Genomic DNA, 22,698 nt, shown 5'->3' on the forward strand with positions numbered 1-22,698 from the left:
TCACCACCAGCTGGCTGGTTGCTCTTCAGCCAGGCTCTCCCCTTTGATCAGCGCTTCAGTCAGTTGGTGTGGTGGTGTCTGTAGATGTAGGCAGAAGAGAGAGAAAGAGCATGGCAAATGTGTCTCCCTTTTATCATGTCCTTTCTTCATCCTTGGCTTTACCCCCCCCCCCTTCAGAGTCAGGTGAGCATTACCTCATTGCAGTCCCAAACAGACCAAAGGAAGGCGGGGGTGACTCACTCAAGAGTCCAACAGATCCTTTGTTGTTACCTGGGACAGTGTCCTTTGATCTTGTGAGGCTGGGCTGGGTTTGTCCCATACATGCCCTGATGAGGTGTGAACTGCCCCTCTGCTCTTAGAGAGTTTTTTCCTGGGCTTGTTTTAAGCCATGAGAAAACATTTACAGCCTCAAAACTATAATTATAACTTATAATATTACTATAACATTACTGTAACAATAATTACTATAACAACAATGCTTAGTGCATCATGAGCCTTCCGAAGACACCCAGCATGACAAACTTTGCATTGGATACCACACAATCATTTTTTAAGGATGACATGGGGATGTCGGGTGTTCCCACGAGGTACAGAACATCACAGACTGTTTAGAGAGGAGGGGAAAAAGGAAGGACATGACAAAGTCATACAAAATAATGAATGGTATAGAGAAGGTAGATAGCATGAATAGGCATGCCCATTTTCATAATGCAAGTTCAAGGGAACATTCAATGAAACTGAAAGGCAACAACAGATAAAACAGATAGAAGGATATACTTTTATACATGATGCACAGTTAGTTTGTGGAACTCAGAGCCACAAGATATGGGAGGCTAAGAGCTTAGTAGGTTTCAAATAATCATAGAATCATAGATTACTAGGGTTAGAAGGGACCTCAGGAGATCATCTAGTCCAACCCCCTGCTCAAAGCAGGATCAATCCCCAAATGGCCCCCTCAAGGACTGAATTCACAACCCTGGGTTTAGCAGGCCAATTGACATTTATATTCAGTAACTCCTCACTTTAAGTCATCTCAGTTAACATTGTTTCGTTGTTACATTGCTGATCAATTAGGGAACATGCTCATTTAAAGTTGTGCAATGCTCCACTCTTACGTTGTTTGGCTGCCTGCTTTCTCCACAGCTGGCAGACTCCTTACACCCCCCCACAGCACTTCCCGCCCGCCAGCAGACCCCGCAGATCAGCGCCTTCCCCTTCCCTCCTTCCTCCCCCTCCTGCCCATGGCAATCAGCTGGCTTGCGGTGTTTCGGGGGGAGGAGCGAGGACGGGGTATGCAGGCTCCCCCTCCCTCCCCTGCCTCCCGAATGCCGCAAGCCAGCTGATTGCCCTGGGCAGGAGGCAGTGGGGGAGGGAAGGGAAGCCTGCGTGCCCAGTCTTCACTCCTCCCCGCTCCCTCCTGCCCCCTAAACACCGCAAGCCAGCTGATTGCCCCAGGCAGGATGGAGCGGGGAGGAGCAAGGACTCAGCTTGCAGGATCCCCCTCCCTCCTGACGGCGGCAATCGCCTGGCTTGTGGTGTTTAAAAGGGAGGAGAGGGATGGGAGAGGAGCGAGGACGTAAAGGGGGAGGAGGTGAGGGGACCTAACCCCCCTATTTACATTAATTCTTATGGGGAAATTGGATTTGCTTAACATCGTTTCACTTAAAGTCGCATTTTTCAGGAACATAACTACAACGTTAAGTGAGGAATTAAGAACATCTAGAATGATAAAATAAGGTTAAATAAAACAAGAGTTTTGGAAGAAATGTAAGTCCCCATGCAACAGGGCATATGCCAATCTCCAACTGATGGGGAAGAAACTCCCTATGGCCAAGCTATTCCATTGTTGCCTATTGGAAGGTTTCTTGTACCTTCAAACTTCTGGTACCGGCTATTGTCAAGGAATCAAGCTACTGGACTAAATGCACACTGCTCTGGGCATGCATGGTGATTGCTATATTCCTATGTTCCTAAAATGTGCACATTTCCTACATCCAATTAAACCAAAGCTCCTCAACCTTTGATTCTGTCATTCCTCTCCTCCTGCAAGGCACAAAGAAAATAGTCATGCTTCCCATGATTGTAAATTCCAATATTAAATATCTGTGTTAATAAATAAGTAGACATCTTTACAGTGAGGATAGGTAACCATTGGTACAAACTACCAAAAGAAGTGGTAGATTTTATTTCTCTTGATATCTTCAGATTAAGACTGGATGCCTTTTTGGAAGTTATGCTTTAGTCTATCACAAATTATTAGACTCATGAAAAGAGTAAGTGGGTGATATTTAAAGGTCTGTGAGATACAGAAGAACAGATTAGATGATATAATGGCCTTGTGGCCTCAAACTCTAGGAATCTATAGTTGTGGGGTTTTAGGGGCATGCTAAAATGGGAATAAAAAAGGACACTCACCTAGAATATATGGGTGAGCCACCAGCCCTCCCCCACCCCCTCTGTGAACTTTTTTATTGGGAAAGTAGACACATAAGGACATGGTTCTTCTCAATAGTAGACTGTGATTGGGGAAATATGTGGCCTTGCTTAGTCTTGGGTCTGGGATCGCACAGGGGGGTACTATGTCCATGCAACTAGAAAGAGAGAGAGTGCATGGTTCAGTGGCCTTGGGTTAGTGAGCTGGCTTACTACAGATGATGGGATTCATTTACTGTCATTCACCTGTGTCCCTGGGGACTTGCAGACATTTCCCTTGTCTACAATGCTTTTACAAGTAATGGGATAGATATGATGACCCTGAGTATCTCATTCACTATCCTGGCCAAGAATCTGTGGGATAGATTTGGTCCCAGTAAGTACTCAACGGATCAAAGATCTTACTCAAGTCCACAGCACAGCAAAAGTTGCAGATAAACAGCAAAAGGGAAAATATGGGTGGCAACTTCATGAGGTTGTGGTAACCTTGGGCCAGATCCTTATCTGTTGTGAATAGGTGTATTTTCTTTGAAGTCCCTGGAACTATGCTGATTTACATCAGCTGAATATCTGATCTATCTGACCTGTGGTTGCTGGCTATTTTTTTATTTGCTTGAGTCCTGCAGTGGCTCTTTAAGCAGAAGGTAATGCAGATCTGGCAGGGGCAAGCTGGAGTTAATACAGAATGGCAGTTGTGAGGTTGCTGATTCTGTGTGAACTGCAAACATCTGAGTGTTGAGTGTCACTTTCACACCTAGCAGCTGCCCTTGCCTGTTCCCCGTAGTCATCCAGTTCTGTCAGCATGATAAGGTCCTGAAACTGCATTTGTGCTGCTGCTACTTTTTGTCTTTGGTAATTTGTGTGAGGGCTTTTTATATTGACATATCAAAAATGCTTGCAAACTTCACTTAGTGGATTGAAATACATTAATCTACAGGCAAACTAGATCCATACAACAGGCAAAAACTCACATCTTTGCAACTTTCAGGCCAGGGCCTCATTCTCCCATACGCAGTAATAACCTGCACTGGAGATCTAAACTTGGAGAGTTGAAATTTGTGGAGTTCTATGGGAGTTCTCCCGTGGGGCAGTGGGGAAAGGAGTTTTCTTCCTTCATGGTGTAGTAACTAGGCTATGTCTACGCAGCGCAGCTTACAATGGTGCGGCTGTGCCGCTGCATCTGCACCATTGTAAGTGCACTGGGTGGCCACTCTTTGTCTCTGGGAGAGAGCTCTCTCTTGGCAACAAAATAAAACCACCTCCAATTAGGGGCAGTAGCTTCACTGCCAGGAGCGCAGCTTTTCATTGTTAAAACTTTTTTCGTTCAGGGGGGTGTTTTTTCACACCCCTGAGCGACAAACGTTTTAGTGATGAAAGTGCCAGTGTACACATAGCCTTAATCTGTGTTAGCCCTGGAGTTTGGGAGGGAGGAGACTCTGATATCGTTTGGCTGCTCCCCCAACCTATCCTGCCCCATTAGAATCTAGGGACCTGTGTTGAAGGGAAGGAAGGAGTAAGTCACAGAGGTAGCACTCCCCCTTTCCATCATTATCTCAGCTGTGAGTACGTTTACACTGCAATTGAAGGTGTCATTGCAGCTCAGGTAGACATCCATTCCTAGCTTTAATCTAGCTAGCATGGGGACAGCAGTGAAGCCATGGTGGCACAGGTTTCAGTGCAGACTAGGAATGCAAGTACATGCCAAGGGAACCAGGCAGGCTTATACAACCCATGCTAAAGCCTGTGCCATAGCAGCTTCACTGCTATTTTTAGCTGTGCCAGCTAGATTAAAGCTAGTGTGGGTAAGTCTACTGAACTGCAATCACACCTCTGACTGAAATGTAGACATATCCTGTGATTCACTGTGCATAAAGAAGTTATGGGGAGCAAGATGGCCTTAATTATTTCTATCTTCAAAGCTTGGTTGAGTCTGAAAGCTAATAAGTGATTAACAGTGGGCAGTTACTAATCTCTCTTGCTCCCTATCTTTTTCATTAGCTCACTGTTTCCTGGCCACCCTATTCATTATTATTTAAAAGCTAGTGGGAATTTGGCTGAGTAAGGAGTGAGTAAAATCTGAGGGGGGGCAGGATTTAGAATATTTCCATTTCATAATAGTACCTACCACTCTTATACCGCATTTCAGAGAAGAGACAAGGTTACCAAACCAGATCTCTCTGGAAGTAACAGCACCTGATATAGAAGAGTTTATATCTGGGGTTTTTTTGTTCTTTCTCTCCTCACAGGCTGATGGCCTATGATTAAGGCCCTACCAAATTCATAGCCATGAAAAATGCGTCACGGACTGTGAAATCTGGTCTTTTGTGTGTTTTACCTTATACTGTACAGATTTCATGGGGGAGACCAGCATTTCTCAAACTGGGAAACCCAAAGGGGAGTTGCAGGGTGGGAGGGGGTCACAAGATTATTTGGGGGGGGGGTCACAGTATTGCCACCCTTACTTCTGTGCTCCCTTCAGAGCTGGGAGGCCGGAGAGCGGTGGCTGTTGGCCAGGTGCCCAGCTCTGAAGGCAACGCCCCATGACCAGCAGCACAGAATTAAGCGAAGCAATACCATACCATGCCACCCTTATTTCTGTGCTGCTGCCTTCAGAGTTGGGTGGCCGGAGAGTGACAGCTGCTGAATGAGGAACCAGCTGTGGAGGTAGCAGCGCAGAAGTAAGGGTGGCAATACCATACCATGCCATTGTTACTTCTATGCTGCTGCTGGTGGCGGCTCTGCCTTCAGAGCTGGGCTCCCAGCCAGCAACCCCTGTTCTCCAGCTTCCCAGCTCTGAAGGCAGAGCCATCACCGGCACCCGTGCAGAAGTAAGGGTAGAAGTACTGCAAACCGCCCCCCCCCCAATAATGTTGCAGCCCCCCCACAACTCCTTTTTGGCGCAGAATCCCTATAATTACAACACCATGAAATTTCAGATTTAAATAGCTGAAATCATGAAATTTACAATTTTTAAAAGCCTCTGACCATGAAATTGACCGAAATGGACCATGAATTTGGTAGGGCCCTACCTACGATCATTTCTTACACATACCCTTAGCTGACTTTTACTCTTGACTCACAGTTCACTTGAGGCTTTAGGTCTTAGTGACTGACTCCTTGTAAATTCCAAGTGAAGGAGCTTGCTTGGCAAGGTCTGTTCATCATGGTACATAATAGAAAAATACAGCTTTCAATGTAGGCTGCTCAAAAGTTTCTCAGGAATTCAGATCATGTTAAAATAACTGTATTGATTCACTAACTAAACTAAAAATCTTTATATCATCCAGTAAAATGCTCACAGCTTTCCACAGAGCAGTTCCAAGGTTGTGCATGAAGGTGAATGGCTTTGGTTCTAAGCGCTTCTTCATTTTAAGAAATTCAAAGAACAGACACCACACTTTGTTCTTTGACTTTCTTAAACCTATACCACACTTCAGATCCTTCCATGAGCTTTCGTCTTTCAGTTCTAAAACACAAAAACTTCAGAGTTAATAAAAAAGATAGAGATGCAAAAGTGTCCTGGGACACAAGGTATCATTTAGAGATTTTATCACCCACCAGTCCTGCATGGTTTTGAGTGTCCTCAACTCCACTTGTAGGTTTTGGGAATTGAGAGCACTCAGGCCCAGCTCCCGTGGGAGTTAGGTGCCTAAGTACCGCACCAGATCTGGGCCTCAGCTGCTCTCATGGGTACCTAACACTTCATAGGAATGTTATTTGAACAGCAACTGCACAAATATTTATATGATTAACTTATTGAGAATCAGTATAAACTGATTAACCTATGTTTTTCAGTACAAACACAGTATTTGGAAGCTAGTGTTGGCTAGAATATCACTTTCCAGGTAATTATTCATTCTGCCATTCCGACTGATTCCCAAAAATCCATTCATATAAACTCACATACCATGAGAATGAGCATGGCATGAAAACTTAGATAAATTAGACAGATCAGAACAATATGTTTTATTAGTTTAAATATGTAATTTTATAACAGAGGAAAGAGGAAAGGAAATATATAGACAAGATATTTACAAAATTATTTTTATTAATAAACTATCAAATCAGTTTGTTACTGAAAACATCCAAAATATGTTAAAGCTACCCAGGCAACTGGGTGAATTTCTCCCTAATGATTTAAATGGAGCTCAGAGCTTATGGTAAGTTTCACCCTATGTAAATAGATTCATATATTAACTCTTAGAAAGTTTGTACTATAAGATAAGTTATCTAGGGTGGACTGAATAAAAGCCAATTTAGTAAATATATTTTTTTAAATATTGAAATACAGTGCTTACTCTGGAGGAGGGCCAGTGAATTTCAGATTCTGACTCTTTATCCTCAGCATGATCTGATGAATATGCTTCTTCCACTGACGCTATATTTTTAATGTGTTCAAGGGCTCAGTGCTGCAAGATGTTGAGCATTCTGTGGGACCTAAGCCAGTTAAGCACATGTTTAGCAAGTGGTTAGGCTCATTGCTACAAGTAAGGATATCATGTGAAATCCTGGCCCCATTTAAATCAGTAGGAAATTTTGCCATTGACTTCAATGGGGCCTAGATTTCACCCCTGGATTATATAATAATATTTTATGAGATTTTTTATGCAAGTTATGGACCACTTTTCATGTCACCAAAGTATATATGTCACTACGTGGGGAATCAGAAATTTGATAACAGAGGGCTCTTCAATCTAGCAGACAAAAGTATAACAAAATCCAATGGCTAAAAGTTGAAGCTGGAGAAGTTTAGACTAGAAATAAGACAGAAAATGTTAACATTGAGGATAATTAATCTTGGAAAAATTTACTCAGGGTTATGGTGGATTCTTCATCACTGGAAATTTTTCAATCAAGACTGGATGTTTTTCTAGAAGATATGCTATAATTCAACCAGGAATTAATTCAAGGAAGTCCTATGGAGGTCAGACTATCACTAAAGCCCTTTCTGGCTTTATAATCTATGAATCAAACTGGATTGAACACCAGACCAGTTTCTCAAGTAACATTGAGTTTCTTCATTCCATGGACAGCATTATTAATTACACCGCTACCTCGATATAACGCCACCCCATATAACATGAATTTGGATATAATGAGGTAAAGCAGTGCTCCATGGGGGGCAGGGCTGCGCACTCCGGTGGATCAAATCAAGTTCAATATAACACGGTTTCACCTATAACGCGGTAAGATTTTTTGGCTCCCAAGGACAGCGTTATATCGAGGTAGATGTGTATTATTTAACATTTATATTGCAGTAGTGCCTACAGGCCAACCAGATCAGGGATCCATTGTGCTAGATACTGTACAAATAAACAATAAATAATCATTATCCCCAAAATTTTAGTTTTTGTTATTTAATTAGAATCTACTTTTGGAGTTCTAACTGACTATAATTCCATTCTCAGTACCCGTAAATCTACAGTGGTGCATGATTAACATTTAGGAGGAGGGAGTGGTATTACATTTTTTAATTAAAGAGCCATATTTTTCCATTTTGGTTGCTGACCCTTTCCCCTTAAAAAGATATAGCAGTTGGACATAATTAAAATAGCTTAGACCCAGAGGGCTGACTTATTTTTGTAATGCTCCAGTTATTTATTTGTGTTAATATGAGAGAGAACATTGAAAAACAAGAACCATAACTGGATGGATGCTGACATAAAAATGTTTGAAGTTTATATTTAATAGCTTATGCAGCAAGACTTTTATATCATGGCAATTTGGAAGTTAATTTATCTTCATTTCTTTTTATAAGCAGCTAAATCAGTTACATCAAAACAAATATCATTGAAACCCAGCTGTCAAGCTGTTGCATCATATTAGAAGGCACAAACGCCAAGGAAGCGAACAGTTCATTTACCTAGATAGCACCAAACTAGCCAATGAAGACCTCAAAAAAGAACATCAAGGATAGGAAATGCATCCACAGCATTCACTAAACTCAACGATGTATGGAAATCAAAGATATACAGCACCAAAATAAAACAGAATTTTCAACTCAAACATAATCTCAATGCTAAAGTATGGCTGCAAGAGCTGGAGATCTATTAAAATATTAGATAGAAAATTAGATGCCTTTGAAACTAAGTGCCTAGAAAGATTCTAAGCATTGAGAATGTATTACCAGTGAAGAGATCTGAGAACTTACCAGCCAGCAGCTTGTCTTCACTAGAATTAGAAGGAAGCGCTGCATGTATTTGAGGCATGTACTCTGGACGCCAACACAGAGACTCCTACATGAAGCTGTCAACTGGAAACTAACTGGTGTGAGGAAACAAGAGTACCCAAGAAGAACCCTTTGCAGGGAGGGCAGAACAGTCAATCTCAACACCACAGAGCAGATGGAAGCGGCAGCTAACTACAGAGAGGGGTCGAAGAAACTGGTTTCTGCCCTATGCACCAATGTTGGTGCAAGAAAGACATAGGTGCTGGAACTACAGGTGCTGGGGGTGCTTCCACACCCTCTAGCTTGAAGTGGTTTCCATTATATACAGGGTTTACAGTTTAGTTCAATGGATCACAGCCCCCCCATTATACAAATTGTTCCCGCACCCCTGAAGAAAGATATAATGATAAAATAAAAATCAAATAATCATTAAGAAAGTGAATCATTCAATTACTTCCTTTTTCTGTGTAACTGAACACTCTTAATATACCAGCTTGAGCCAAACTCAGAAGAAAATCAAAATTTGTCTAAGTAAACCTAGTGAGAGTTTTAGGAGCATATCTTCTTTTGGCACATGGATTACACCAGTTTGGAATCTATCTACATTTAGTCAGACTCCCTTACACTTGCTTCCTGCAGCCCTTCTCCCTTTTGAGCCCTCCCCCCGGAAGGCTCTATAGGCACAGAATGCCCTTTGTTCAAAAAGTGCAGTGGTGAGAGAATGTTTTGTATTTTACATTTACCTACTGGTAATTATTTCACATTTCTCTGCTGCTATTTGGTTAAGATCTTCCAGTGCAAGGACTGGATTGGAACGTTTTGGTTAGTATTAAAACTCTGGCCCACTCCTGTAGTTCTTATTTATGGAAAGATTCGGATCTCATTTACACTAGACTAACACCAAGGAAGATACTCTAAATTTACAGGGTATAAATGAGATTAACACCTGGCCCTTTAGCTTTACTGGCACTAAAATCAATGAATGGGAATGAATTTACTCTTTTAGTTGAAGAAAATCTTTCTCAACATTAATTTTTTTATTTTTGTTTTGCACCCTCTTTGATTTCTAGTTTATTCATTTACTTTTCCTTGTGAAATTTTTCATTTTTTATATTCCAATCTGCACATATAGACAAACTGTTTCCAGGTGATTTATTGTACAAATAATTTCATGTAAAACTAAATGACCACCTATTTATAGCACAGATAACATACCTTGGATGACTGTATTAATCTAGAGTACACACGTACTACAAGTGATGCAGAAAATATTTATATCCATCTGCATGCTTAACTCGTATTTCTGAAATGAATATTCTTCCAATGGTAAGTCCAACTGCTATATAACTAACAAAAAACCTCATGTATTGAGACGCTTAGGCACAAACGTGTGAGTTAAGAGCATTATAATAGTCTTAACTAAGCTCTCTTAGCTTTGTGGGGTTGAGCCTTACCTTGAATATAACTTCAGTATAGATTTATTGCATTTATTATTTCTAAAGTAATCGAAGGTAACACTTATTCCTAGTTTGAGTAAATTTAACATTTCTTAGATCTGATGGCTTTTAGCCACATTTATGACATGATTTCTACTGTTGCACTGGGAGTTTTTGTCATTTGTTTTGTTGCTAATTTTCTTGTTTATAAATGAGAAAGCCTCACCCATGAGGCTAACTAGTTGTAGGTAACAAGTAATTACCCCCATTAATTCCACATATTTCCTTCCAAGCGATTAAATTATTGCAATATTCTAGAGTAATGCTCCCATGGTCTTCCACTTCTCATTTTCACTGGTGTAAATATGGAATAACTCTGCTGAAGTCAGTGGGGTTGCATGGATGTAAAATTGAGGTATACTTTTTATAAGTAGGGCTTCCCAAAGCATCTGCGGTCCCTGCAATTCAATTCCTAAGGTTCCCTCATGGATTCCATGGGGTTCACAACTACATGGCAGTGCACGTAGAGTGACGTTAAGCACCATTTTGCTGGGTTTTTCTAGATTAGGAAGCTTTAGCACATTGGAACCCTTTCCGATAGCTCAGCGTCTTTGTGAGTGAGATAGACAGAAGTTACCCAAGGGCTGTAGTTTTGATGATTGTATGGGACCTACATGAGCTTGCTCACTAGCCGTTTATAAGGCAAGCAACAAATTCAGAGGTTGTGTGTGACCTACACAGCAAAAATCCTCAGCATGACCACATCTTCTGCATCTTTCTTTACATGCTTAGCTGCTTTTCTTGATAGAGAACCTGAGGTAGGCGTGAGCCAATACTGGTCCTCTGGGATTCATTGTCCATTATGCCCGCCCAAGATCAGGTTTATGGTTGAGACTAAGGGTTTATCTATACTGGATAGTTTTGCTGCTTTAGCAAGACCAGAAGAGTTAAAGCAGCAAAACCTGCCTTGTGTGGATATATAGCTTATTGTGGTTCAGGAAGAATAAGCTACACTGGTATAAGGCACCTTGTCCTTTATACCAGTATAACTGTATCAACACTAGATGGCTTTTGCATATAGTGTTATAATTATATCCACCCCCGTCTCAGCCAACATAGTCATTGCTATAATTTTTGGAGTGCAGAGCAGCCCCAGGGATTTCTACAGCTCTTAAGCAAGAGAAGACTTTCAGTGCTGATTCCGGTGACCAGACCTCCCAATATTAGGGGATTTGTTTTATACAGGCAACTATTAGCCCCCCACCACCACAAAGCGTCCTGATTTTTCCCACTCGCTACCTGGGCCCCCCAGTGCTGATGCCACAGGCACAGCTGTGAGCGCGCGGGCTAGAAGAGGGAGGATCAGAGAGAAAAGTCCCCTCCAGGGAGGCCCCAGGTTTTGAGCCATGGCGCTGTCCGGGTTCACTGAGTGGCTCGTGATGCCCTCGGCCTCTGTTTCCAGCCTCAGAGGTGGGGCGGCGGGAACCTGTCGTGCCCAGCAGCTTGGCTCCTCCCGGGCTCTGCGCACCCGGTGGCGGGGGGGTGCTGCTGACAGGGCGGGCGCTAGGACCCGGCGGGCTCCTGCGGCGGGTTCCCGGGGAGTCGGCTGCCGGTGTACGTGGTGCCGCGCGGGTGACTCGGCTCCATTAGTAGCGGCCTGGCGGGGAGCCCCCGGCCGGGGCAGGAGCGGGAGCGCCAGCGGGAAGGATGCGGGCGGAGGGGGCCCCACGCGGGGAGGGCCTGGAGCGGTTCACCAGCCCGGGCAAGGGCCGGGGGCTGCGGGCCCGCCAGCGCTTCGCCCCGGGGGAGCTGCTCTTCGGCTGCCCGGCCTACACCTGCGTGCTGACCGTCAGCGAGCGGGGCAACCACTGCGAGGGCTGCTTCGCCAGGTACCGGCCGGCCGGCGGCTCCCCGCGGGTCCTAGCGCCGCCGGGCCGCCGCACGTGGGTCCGCGCCCCAGCGCGCCTGGGCCCGGGACGGGGGTGTCCCCAGCGCACAGGGGCTGGTGGGGAGCGGGGCTGGCCCCACGGGAAGCTGGGCTTGGGGAGGGAGGTTAGAAGTGAAGATCTCCGGAACACGTGGGTTCCTGGTGGTAGGCGCTGATGGGTGGAGTCCAGCTGTGGGGGTGTTGGCCTACACTCGTGGTTTTCAACCCCCCTTTTTTTTTTTTCATTTGTAGCTCCCTAAAAATTTCAAATGGAGGCGCTGACTCCTAGTCTGTGGACACCTCACCCCCTCAGGGGTCAGCTGACCCCACCTTGAAAACCACTGTTTTGTGGTAGTGACAGGCTTTCACAGACTCCTTTGCTGTAGACTTCGAACCCCCAGGAGTGTGTGGACTGCAGGTTGACAACTACTGCCTTAGATTAGTCCTCTAGGGGTGACTTGGCTTCAATCCCTTGCCATAGGCTTCCTGTGTTACCATGAACAAATCACTTGTTCTCTCTCGCTGCTTCCTTTTCCCATCTGTAAAATGGGAATAGTATTTTCCTATTTCACACGGATGAATTAGCATTGTCATGGAGGCTCCAGGAATTAAAGATTAATCTTTAATTAAAGATAATGTCATGTGATGAAACTTCCAGGAAGTTATCCAACCAAATTTGGCAACCATATGTTAAAAAGACTCATATGTTAGGGTAAGGGGCTCTATATCTTAGATAGCAGGGGCATGGGTGAATACTGCTGCATCCATGATTGGCACTGCCAAGGTCTTTTACATTGCTGAGATGAGTGAGGACGTGGCAATCAGCCCTTCCCTCCCCTGCCTCCTGCCCGTGGCAATCAGCTGGCTTGCAGTGTTCAGGAGGCAGAGGAAGGAGGGGGAGCCTGTGCATTGGTGTGTCCTCACTCCTTCCCCCTGCCTCCTGAACGCTGCAAGCCAGCTGATTGCTGTGGGCAGGAGTCAGAGTAGGGAGGGAGGGAGGGGGGAGGAGCAAGGATGCAGTGTGCAGAGTAAAGGGGGGGGGGAAGAAGAGGTAGGTTAAGGGTGGGGGCGGGCCGAGGGTTGAGCCCCCAGCCCCCGGTGCTTGCAGAGTAGGGGAAGCTGCCGCTGATGTTGTGCACGTGCTTCTCGTAGCCTACAGCACCTTCAGCCTCCTTGCCTGCCTCATTGTCTCCAGTGCTAGTGGGCTGTGCCTGTGTGGGGTAAGGCGGGGGCACCTCCCAACTATAGTACTGTACTGTATGGCAAAAAAAAAAAAATTCCCTGGAGCCTAACCCCCCCCCCCCATTTACATTCATTCTTTTGGGGAAATTGGATTCGCTTAACATTGTTTCACTTAAAGTCGCATTTTTCAGGAACATAACTAAGTGAGGAGTTACTCTAGAATATATCCAACCAAATGTTGCTCAAACAAACGTTCACCAAACTTCACCCATTCTGCAAGATGTAATTAAATGTGTTCCTTTCATGGGTCTTCTCTGTTCTCTGGCCGATGCCTTTCAATCTCCATGCTTCCTACACTGTTGAAAGGACACTGTTAAGTTGAAACTGTCAGTTTCAGCAAAATTAACTAAAATACTTTTGGTGAAGTTGACCCAGACCTAAGTCCCCAGCACATTTTAAAAAAAATGTAGGCAGGAGTTCCTGTTTGTTTTTAAATGTTTCTCTCCTCTATTGCTGTGGGAAAGGCCGATGCCCCAAAAGCCAAACGCTCAAATAGGTGGAAACTGATTATATATGGGGGAAACAGAAAAACTGATATGCAAAGTGCTATCAGATACACAAAGCTAATGAACTGAAATATATAGAAGAAATTCTAATTATTTTTAGATATAGTACTCTTAAGGATTACTCAATAATAGGCATACAGTTTTCAGATGGAATTTTTTTTATTGATGGGGGTGACCTTTAAACCTCAACAACTTTTTAAGGGCAGGGAGCGTGGAGGGAATACAGTGCACTTTGCAGCAGAATGAGGACTTCCCTATGGTATTTGCTGTGTTATGGCTGTATACAAATGAAAAGGAACTGTGGAGGATTGAGGGAAACTTTCATAATACATTGATCACAGAGCAGATGCTGTACCCAGAATTAAGTCACTTGATAACAGGATACTGAACAAAACGTTTAAAATGTTATATGTTTAGATTTCAGAGGGCTTGTTGATTAATAAGAACGTTTTCAACCACACAAAAACTGTTAGACAGACAAGCAATAGAACTAAAACATTAGGACGCAAAAGGTACATATCCATGATTAAATCAATCAAGCAACCAATACATAGAGAAGAAGGAAAAGCAATATATCACTGTGTGGAATGTAATTACAAAAGATAATGTAAAGTCTAGCAGCATAGAATAACATATTGCTGAAACCATGGCTTGATTAGGATAGTACAGTCTTTTACGTAATAACAGCTATTAGGAAAACTTGTATTTGAAACGCTAAATAAATAAAACAAAAATAGACAGACTAGGTTCAAGCTGTAACCAGAATATTCTCGACAGAAGGTCATTTGATTAGGAAAATACAGTGTATTGTGCAAAACTATTTAAAAGTAAGTGCATTCCTGTCGCCCGGGGCATATTCACTAAGTCGTGATTGTATGTCAAAGCTATGGGGTATAGCCTCCCTAGTAAATTCACTATTAGAAGATAGATATAACTTCTGTTTTATGTTTTTAAGGAAAGAAGGATTGTCCAAGTGTGGAAGATGTAAACAGGCATTTTACTGCAATGTGGAATGTCAGGTATGTGTTACAACAACTTGTGAGGAGGGCAAGGGGTTCACTAACGCCGTAAGCCGCACTTATCATTAGTTTAGTACAGCACTGACAGGCTGTAATCACATCTACTGCTAAGAACAGCAAGCTGGTCAGTTTCAGAATCCCACAGATGCTGAGAGTGGAGTTGTGCCTTGGACAATTACAGGATTTAGACATGTTCATATTAACTCATTCAAGATCAGCTATGCTGGGACATGGTATTACTGAGATATTTGATTAGTACAGCCTACCAGCCCACTAATTACTTCAGTAACTTCAGCCTACTTTAAATATACTCAGATTTAACGTTAGTCCCCTAAGCTGGTGAAGAAGTCCCTGTGTAGCTGAAATATCAAAAATAAATATCTCTGAGTTAGCTTTTTCAAAATCTGTTGCAAGTGTTGCTGTTGTTGATAATAGTGCATATTAGTTTAGAAACCTCCTGTGCTTCTTCTTTAGTCTTCAAAAAAGAACGAGATAGGTTCCTGGAGGATAGATCCATCAAGGTTATTAGCCAGGATGGGAAGGGATGGTTTCCCTAGCCTCTTTTTGCAAGAGGCTGGGAATAGGCAACAGGGGATGGATCACTTGATGATTATGTGTTCTGTTCATTCCCTCTGGGGCACTTGGTTTTGGCCACTGTCGGAAGACAGGATACTGGGCTAGATGGACCTTTGGTCTGACGCAGTATGGCCACTCTTATATTCTTATATTCTCACACTTCTAATAAGGGGCAGAGATAACCAGAGTGGCCATTCTCTGATATTCATGTTATGGAGCTTTTAATATGCTTTAAAGTAGAATAGAATGAAGGACTGGTTCATAGAAAAACACCCCAGTTCAATTATAATTGTATTTTTTCTTTGTTTTGGAGGGAGAGCTTGTTCTTATCTAATTCACTGAATCTAGCCAATTCCAGTATCCTGCCTTTGCATGCTGTCAACTTGACCTAAAGTAACCATGCTCCTTATGTTTCCCTTAATAGTCATCGTCCCCCCACCCCCAAAGGGCCAGTTTCTGATACCTTACATCAGTAGGACTGTTGGTGGAATAAGGCACTACCCAGTGTGAGTAAGGGTATCAGAATCTGGTCCAGAGTTAGGTACTAGTCAGTGTGAGTAATGGGCAGCAGGATCTGGTCTCCTTTGATTTTCTTTCATCTGCAAAGGACAGTGGACAAGGGTATATTTGCCTATTAGCTTTGTATTTTTTTTCTCCTTCTTTCACTTTCTTCATTTCCATTATTTATAAAGGATGGAAAGATCCCTGAGAGGTGGTAATATGGCCATACTTGTTCATGATGACATCTGGGGGAGATAATCTTTTAGTTTAGGTAAATGAACTATCCCTCTTCAGATCAGCCCTCCCCCCCCATATTTTAGTGTGCAGGAGTAAAAATCTTCAAATGGCCTCCTATTTTTGAGTCATAATATGGTTTGGAAAGCTTTTAGCAAAGGCAGCTTAAAAATGTAAATATTGATACTGGCTTACATAAAAGGTTGGAGGAGATTGTCAGGACAGTAGTTACATAGAGCAGAAAGTGAGAGCTTTGTGAAACGAGCATCTTTAAGGACTCAGGTGAAAGTCCTGCAAAAGCTCACAGGAAGCCTAGCTAAATCCTTTGATAACCCATAATCTTATCATAGACTTTAAAGTCAGAAGGGACCATTATGATCATCTAGTCTGACCTCCTGCACAATGCAGGCCACACAATCTCACCCATCCATCATGAGAAGCACTTGCACTTAGTTGTAAGAAGTGCATGCTGAGAGACATTGTTTCAAACCTGCCCTGTACAATTCATGTCAGAGAATCCAATAATATTTGCAATAAAATTGCTTTGTGCTCTATAACATCTTCCATCTGAGAATCTGTTTCTTCACAAACCAGGAAATAAGCTCCTGTGAAGTAGATAATGACTCTTGTTGCCATTTTACAGATGGATTAATTAAGGTAGAGAGAAGTTAAACAACTTGGCCCAGATCAAACAGCAAGTGCATGTCAGAGGCAGTAGTAGGACCTAGATCTCCTGACGTTGAATCATTTGCGTTATCCACAAGTCCATCCTCTGCCTTCCAGTATTCTGGAATCTACCATCCAGACTTGAGGAGCCTTATAGAACAGGAGATGGTTCCTCTTCTCCCTTATGCGTTGGCCCCCCAAGAACAGGTATTAATGTATTGTAGATCACTCATTTTTTACAGTGTGAGGTAGTGTTTGTATTTTGCTGTCTCTAATGTTTTTAAAGGACCAGAACACCCTTTATTATGATGAAATGTCCTTCCAAGAGGAAAAGTCTTCTCACCATCCACTCAGGAAGTCAGAACATCCTGAAAGCTTCAGGAGACAACATTTAGCAGAAGAGCTGATTGTGTGCTAAGCTAATGATAATTAAAACCCTTCCTACATATGTATACATAATGCTTTGTATATAAAATCATTCAGTAGTGTTTCAGTGTCTTGAGTGTAGTGTGATGTGCCCCAGCATTGGCTCTTTCTTCATCACTACATGTGAAATGCTTAGGGCTTCTTGCTCTCTCGTTGGCATAAATCTATCTTCAGTGTTTTGGATCTTTCTGAATCACTCAGATGAAATTTAGGAACGTTGCTGGGATTCAATTCTTCTGACATTCTTTCAACGTTATCTTCAAGCACAACATTCTTTAGAAACTGGTCCCCACTGACTGTATATGGTGAACAGACAAGCTACATCACATCTTCATCCTTGTCTTGTTCAAAGGCACTTTTCACCAATTCAGCAATTCTCTGTCAAAGCTGAGAAGGACATCTGTGCTTGATACTGAACTTGTAACAGTGGGATGTACAGTAAATGTTTCTCTTTAAGCTTCTGTGGATGAGGGACTTCATGCTTTGGTTTTCTTCATACCAAACTGAAAGTCTGGAGCTGCACTTAAGAGCTTTCTTATAGCATTGTTCATTTGATATTTTTAGTACTCTATGAATCCACACCCATTTGCCCAATTGAACTAAAAATTGCCCTTGCCAACAAGAACCTGGTATTGATACAATGCTATAAAGATAATCAGAAAATCACTCAGTCTGACAGCTGTTTGTCACATTTGGTGTACTATATGGTACATGGAATCAGTTTCACTTCAATTCACACTCACCTTTTCTAAAACAGTTTAAAACATAAGAATGGCCATACTGGGTCAGACCAATGGTCCATGTAGCCCAGTTCCTGTCTTCTGACAGTGGCCAATGCCAGCTGCTTCAGAGGGAATGAACAGAACAGGGCAAATCACAGGGAGTGATCCATCCCCTGTTGTCCAGTCCCAGCATCTGACAATCAGAGGCCTAAGGACACCCAGAGTGTGGGGTTGCACCCCGACCAGCTTAGCTAGTGGACCTATCCTCCATGAATTTATCTAGTTCTTTTTTGAATGCAGTTATACTTTTGGCCCTCATAACATTTCCTGGTGACAAGTTCCCCAGGTTGACTGTGTGTTGTATGAAGAAGTAAAGTACTTCCTTATGTTTGATTTAAACCTGCTTATGAATTTTATTGGGTGACTCCTGTTTCTTCCTGTATGTGAAGGGCTAAATAACACTTTTTCTCAACACCATTCATAATTTTATAAACCTCTACCATACCTCCCCTCCATACAAAGCATCTCTTTTTCCAAGATGAACAGTCCCAGTCTTTTAATCTCTCCTCATATGGAAGCTGTTCCGTAACTCCAATTGTTCTGTTATCCTTCTTTGGACTTTGTCCTGTTCTAATATATCTTTTTTTTTTTTTTTGAGATGGGATGACCAGAACTGCATGCAGTGTTCAAGGCGTGAGTGTACCATGGATTTATATAAAAGCATTGTGATATTTACAATACAGACCCGCTTATGCACGACCCGTTTATACACAAATCTGCTTAAAGCGTGGTAGCGTCATCCCTCCCAGTGCTACCCATTTAACACACAAGACTCATTAAGATGCAGTACAGGAACTTGCTATGTAGCGCTACGGATTTGCTCACTAACATTGACAGGAAGTGCGGAGTGCAAGTGTGTTGTACGTCTTTACCGATATCGGTAAAGACGTATCATGCACGCTTAGTCATTGTCACGCGAGAGAGAGATATATAATATATACAGTAGTACTGTAGTTATATAGTAATACAGTATATATACTACATTAGAAAATTTTAACCGTATGCCTAATATAATGGCAGAGGGCAAGCATCAGCGTTCCGACCCTGTAGAAGAAAAGCTAGCTGCAATAGATCAAGTAAACAGCGGAGAAACCCAGGCCAAAGTTTCAAAAGATTTTGGGATTGCCGAATCTACTCTCTGAGGATGGCTAAAAAACAAATGTAAACTGAATGGCTTTGTACGAAATATCGATTCTGCTGCGGGGCTTAAGTGAAAACATGAGCGCTGTTCAGCAAAACCCACAATAGACAAAGCCACGTGCACGTGGTTGCTCAGGAAAGGCTGAAAGGAATGCCACTAAGTGGGCCAATTCTTCAAGCCCAAGCGAGAAAATTTGGAAATTTCATGGGGGACGAATCATTCCAAGCCAGCAAGGGGTTTATAAGTCGTTTTAAGAAGCATCATGGCATAGCGCAGGTATCAATTTCTGAAGAAAGCTGATGAATTGGCCGCGAACGCATTTCCCACCGAGTTAAAATCTATTTTACACAATGAAGACTACGATGAAGAACAACTTTATAATTGTGATGAAACCGCTTTATTTGCAAAACTGCTACCTGATAAGACTTTAGCCTTTAGTGACGAGACACAGAACACAGCTGGATTTTAAAAGATAAAAGATCATGTGACTCTTATTTTTTGTAGTAATAAGATGGGCAGCCATAAGCTTGCCCCTCTTCTCATTGGCTGCTTTCATAACCCTCGCTGCTTTAATCACCTCAGTAGAGCCAAACTGCCAGTAATATACGCTAACAGCAAAAATGCTTGGATGACGAAACACATTTTTGTCGACTGGTTCCACAACAGCTTTGTTCCAGCTGTTTGTAAGCATCTGCAGTCGAAGAAACTCGAAGCCAAAGCAATTTTGCTATTTGACAGTTGTCCAGCCCATCCTCCAGCTGAATCACTGGTATCGACTGATGGAAAAATTCGAGTGCTATACCTACCATTCAACACAACATCAAAAATTCAACTTTTAGACCAGGGTATTATTCAGAATTTTAAAACAATTATCAACGGGAGCTGATTTCAGCGATTGTGTCATGCATGTCTTCAGGCATTTCCGAATTCCTGAAACAGTTAAACATGAAGGAAATTACTTATTTAGTTTAAAAAAGCTTGGGATAGAGTAAAACAAAAGTCCATTGAAAACTGCTGAATGAAGGGTCTCGGTGATGCCTTTTCTGTCAAAGACAGCTCAGACTCAGAAAACTCCAGCAGTGGCACTGATTCAGAGTCAGACTTTGAAGGATTTTTGAAAGAAGACGTCCTACAAACATGCACACAGACAAAAGAGGATAAAGGTAAACTTCTCTTCCAAATGATAAAAGATTTTAGTTTGGATACGTTGCTGGAAATCATTACCAAGTGGCTGGAGATGGATGAAGATTGCCCGACTTCAGAATTTCTGTCCGAGGAAGAAATATTAATGAGCTGCGAGGCTACGACGGACTGTGAAAGTGATGGCGAGAATTCTAATAACGCAGGCCTAAATGACGAGGAGGAGGAGGATGTCGTTGAAAAGGTCAAAATTTTACCCACAGAAGCCCTTAGTGCTGAAGAAACTGTTGTAAGATTTATGGAGGAGCAAAATGCGGAAAATATCAAAATCATTCATCTGCAGTGAATGACATACTTCATGAGAAAGGAAAAAAAATGCAAGCATGAAAGAGCAGAAAAAAGTGTTTTTTCTAAGTGAATCATAGACACTTTTTTTCAGCATGGCCCTCTTAACCCGCGGTCCGTTAACATGCGGTCGTGATGGCTTGACTCCCGACATCCGTGCGTAAACGGGTCTGTACTGTACTGTCTTATTATCTATCCTTTTCCTAATGGTTCCTAAAATTCTGTTCGCTTTTTGACTGCTGTTGGACACTGAGTGGATGTTTTCAGAAAACTATCTGAAATGACTCCAAGATCTTTCTTGAGTGGTAACAGCTAATGTTATATATAGAAGTGGGATTATGCTTTCCAGTGTGCATTAGACTGCACTTATTGCATTGAATTTCATCTCCCGCCCCCCACCAATTTTTGCCCTACTTTTGTATCATTAAAATATATTTAAAAAAAAACTTGTTTTATTAGGAAAATACAATACATTGCATGAGATATATGAATTACGGTAATACGTTAGTCTGTATGTAAGTTTAAAATAGCAAATAAAAGGTTTTGGATAAGTTGTTTTCAGAATAATGGATTGAGTAACCATAGAAATTGTTTTGTAATTAACACTTTGTGTTTAATAGGCTATATTCTGTGTTCAGATACAACTTTGTGGCCCATGTAAGTTCCGAGGGTTGTCCACTGTGTGCAGTTATGTAGCATCTTCTACTGGAGGGTCTTAAAGTGCTTTACAAACTTTAGTGAATTAAGCCTCACAACATGCCTTTCAGGAGGATATTTTACCTTTTTTTTTCAAATGGTGGCTATGGAGGCATGAAGAGATGTACAGACCTGCCCAGGTCATTCCGGAAGCTTGAGGTAGTTCTGGAAAAAAGTGGCAGATCTGGAAAAATGAGCACAGCTCCTGTCTCCTGGCCATGAGTCTTTCTCATAAGGACCCAAATACTGTGTTGCCGCGTGAAAATCCTTTTGCACCTCACTTTCCACATGAGGCAACTTTAAAGCTGGCACAAGTAGCAGAAGGAGGATTAGCCATTGGGTGGGGATGGAAGGAATCTGCCAGTGGCATAGAGTTGACATAGCACCTTCCTCACGTTCTGGGGCTGACATGGGGGATGTGGCCGGGGCTAACTTAATGTTTGCTGATCTCCAGTTACTATTTTGGTCCGTTGGCAGCCAGAATAACTTAGAGTAGCCTTCAGGTTGCTCCTCTTGAACTGAGCAATTACATAATCACAAAGTCAGCCTAGGACAAAGGTATCACAGAGGTGAGCTTTATATCATCTTTGCAACCCCAGTCCCTTTTGAGATGGGCTGTGTGCTCCTTGGCTGCAGCTGAGGATTTAGCCCTGTGTCCCCCTTTCTTCTCCTGCCTGCTATCTGACCTTTTTTTCTGAGAAGGTTTGAGAGTGTCACTTGATTCATATCACTCTGCTTTTCACTACCAGCATCACACAGTATCAACCTGCTATGACACTAATGGAATTCAGGCACCACATGCAGTTGTTCAGGTCTTGACTTTTTAAAGTATGGTTTTAGTCAAACAGCATCAGACTCATGCTCGTTTTTGTCCTCTCCCCCTCAGAAATTAACTGTTCAACAGCTCTGAAGAGAAATGTTTTAGGAGGGTTACACATCATTACAAATGCAGAACTGGTGAACTATAAACCTGTTACTAGTGCTCCTCTTTCAGCTATTAAACACACCTATTGTTTATCCCTTACAGAGAGCTGAGGTCAGCTAATCATCGTGCAGCTTGTTCTGTACTTGTCTCTCCCTTCAGCATTTGAAATGTGCTCTGCAAACGGAAGGCTTGAAGATTTTTATTTGTTGTATTGCTCTATTTGGAATCTGTACTTCTGCAGCAAAGGAAACCATATATTTGGAGCCTGCTCATTTCTCGCTGAAGTCAGTGACAAAACACCAGTTGACTTCAGTAGGGAAAAGCTTTAGCCCTTGAAATACAATTTTGGGCAATGCAGCCACACAGCCCCAGAAAGTGGGGACCAAAGATGATTTTAAACAATTTTTATCTCTTCCTTTTCCTGATCCCAGCTCATCCAGGTCCCTCTACTGCAATGTAGGGTAACCTCATGGCTCCTCTAAACTACACCCAGCTGCCCAGAGCTCCAAGGGGCTATTTTGCAGCCAGGTATCA

At 42.6% G+C, this 22,698-nt stretch overlaps 1 protein-coding gene across 2 annotated transcripts in view; it reads left to right on the plus strand.

Annotated features, from left to right (window-relative positions):
- Nucleotides 1–9,899: 9,899 nt before the first annotated feature.
- Nucleotides 9,900–22,698, plus strand: part of SMYD2 (SET and MYND domain containing 2) — a 43,121-nt gene continuing 30,322 nt past the window's right edge. Inside the window, exons 1-2 of one of the 2 annotated variants that reach the window (XM_039531482.1) lie at nt 9,900–9,928; nt 14,669–14,732. Coding sequence is in view for 1 of the 2 variants with exons in the window: in XM_039531481.1 (XP_039387415.1) it covers nt 11,746–11,927; nt 14,669–14,732 (246 nt within the window). In the remaining variant the exon portion in view is untranslated. Of the gene's footprint in view, nt 9,929–11,663; nt 11,928–14,668; nt 14,733–22,698 lie in introns of those variants that run through there. The other variant, XM_039531481.1, reaches the window with a different exon arrangement.

Source organism: Mauremys reevesii, linkage group 3 (genome assembly GCF_016161935.1).
Source record: "Mauremys reevesii isolate NIE-2019 linkage group 3, ASM1616193v1, whole genome shotgun sequence".
Taxonomy (NCBI): domain Eukaryota; kingdom Metazoa; phylum Chordata; order Testudines; family Geoemydidae; genus Mauremys; species Mauremys reevesii.